The 892-nt window shown below is 64.5% G+C and overlaps 1 protein-coding gene across 1 annotated transcript in view; it reads right to left on the bottom strand.

Moving 5' to 3' along the window:
* Positions 1-892, bottom strand: part of ARAP3 (ArfGAP with RhoGAP domain, ankyrin repeat and PH domain 3) — a gene marked incomplete at both ends in the record, with an annotated part of 9072 nt that overhangs the window by 786 nt on the left and 7394 nt on the right. Inside the window, 3 exons of the mRNA XM_010285533.1 lie at positions 232-267; positions 457-539; positions 683-834. Coding sequence (XP_010283835.1) covers positions 232-267; positions 457-539; positions 683-834 — 271 coding nt within the window. The remainder of the gene's footprint in view (positions 1-231; positions 268-456; positions 540-682; positions 835-892) is intronic.

Raw genomic sequence — 892 nt, 5'->3', positions numbered from 1 at the left:
GAGGTGCTGGTAGGAGTGCCTCGGTGTGTGTGGTACGGAGGTGGATCGCCCGCCTTGTGCCAGGGAGCGTGCGGCCCCACCACTCTGTCCCTCGAGTGTCCCAGCCAGGCACCAGCTTTGCCCTGACCCCCAGGGCCCTGTACCACTGCCCCTGGCTGTCCCACTCCCGCTAAAACCAGGGACCGATCTTGACATCCCCCCAGCCTCAGGTCGACAAGGGCAGATACTCACAGCTGCTGCTTGTCCAGGATCAGTGTGAAACCCCACCTGGGGAAAGGAAGAGACAGGCTGTGGGGCAGTATCGCCAAGCTCAGACACAGCCCGGGGTCTGTGACAGGCTTTGGGTCATGGTGGGGCTTGGCATGTTCCCAGCAGCTGGGTTCGTGTGCTGGGTGCTGGGGGCAGGGACCGAGGGGTGCGTGCCCCAGGGCCATGGCCAGGGAAGGTCCCACTTACTGGGCTGGTGGCTTCAGCTTCTTCCTAATGCCCATGTAAACCTTGGCTGCATCCAGGGGCCACTCGCGCTCTGGCTTGGCACTCTGGGGAAGGAGATCCATCAGCTCAGCCCAGCTTGGCGCCGGCCTCTCTTCCAGGAGGACAGCAAACACCGTGCCACCGCTGTCCCCAGGCTCCCCCTCCCAGCCTCCCCTCCCACCCCCAGGGCGCAGCATCCCCTGGGTACCTTCTTCTCCTTGAGCAGCAGCAGCCTCCGGTCCCGGATGACAAAGTAGCGCTCCTGAAACTTGTTCCCCAGCAGCTTGGGGGGCTCCTCGCGGCATTTCAGCAGTCCGCACTTGGGGGTCTCACGCTTGACGCCTGCCCAGTGGGGCGAGATGGGGGTCAGGGGGGCTTGGGAGCATGTGAGGGTGGCTGGGGTATTGCAGGGGTATCC

The sequence above is a fragment of the Phaethon lepturus genome, unplaced genomic scaffold, assembly GCF_000687285.1.
Source record: "Phaethon lepturus isolate BGI_N335 unplaced genomic scaffold, ASM68728v1 scaffold26854, whole genome shotgun sequence".
Classification (NCBI taxonomy): domain Eukaryota; kingdom Metazoa; phylum Chordata; class Aves; order Phaethontiformes; family Phaethontidae; genus Phaethon; species Phaethon lepturus.
Note: the sequence above shows the minus strand (reverse complement) of the source record. Positions and strands in the feature narration are given on the sequence as shown.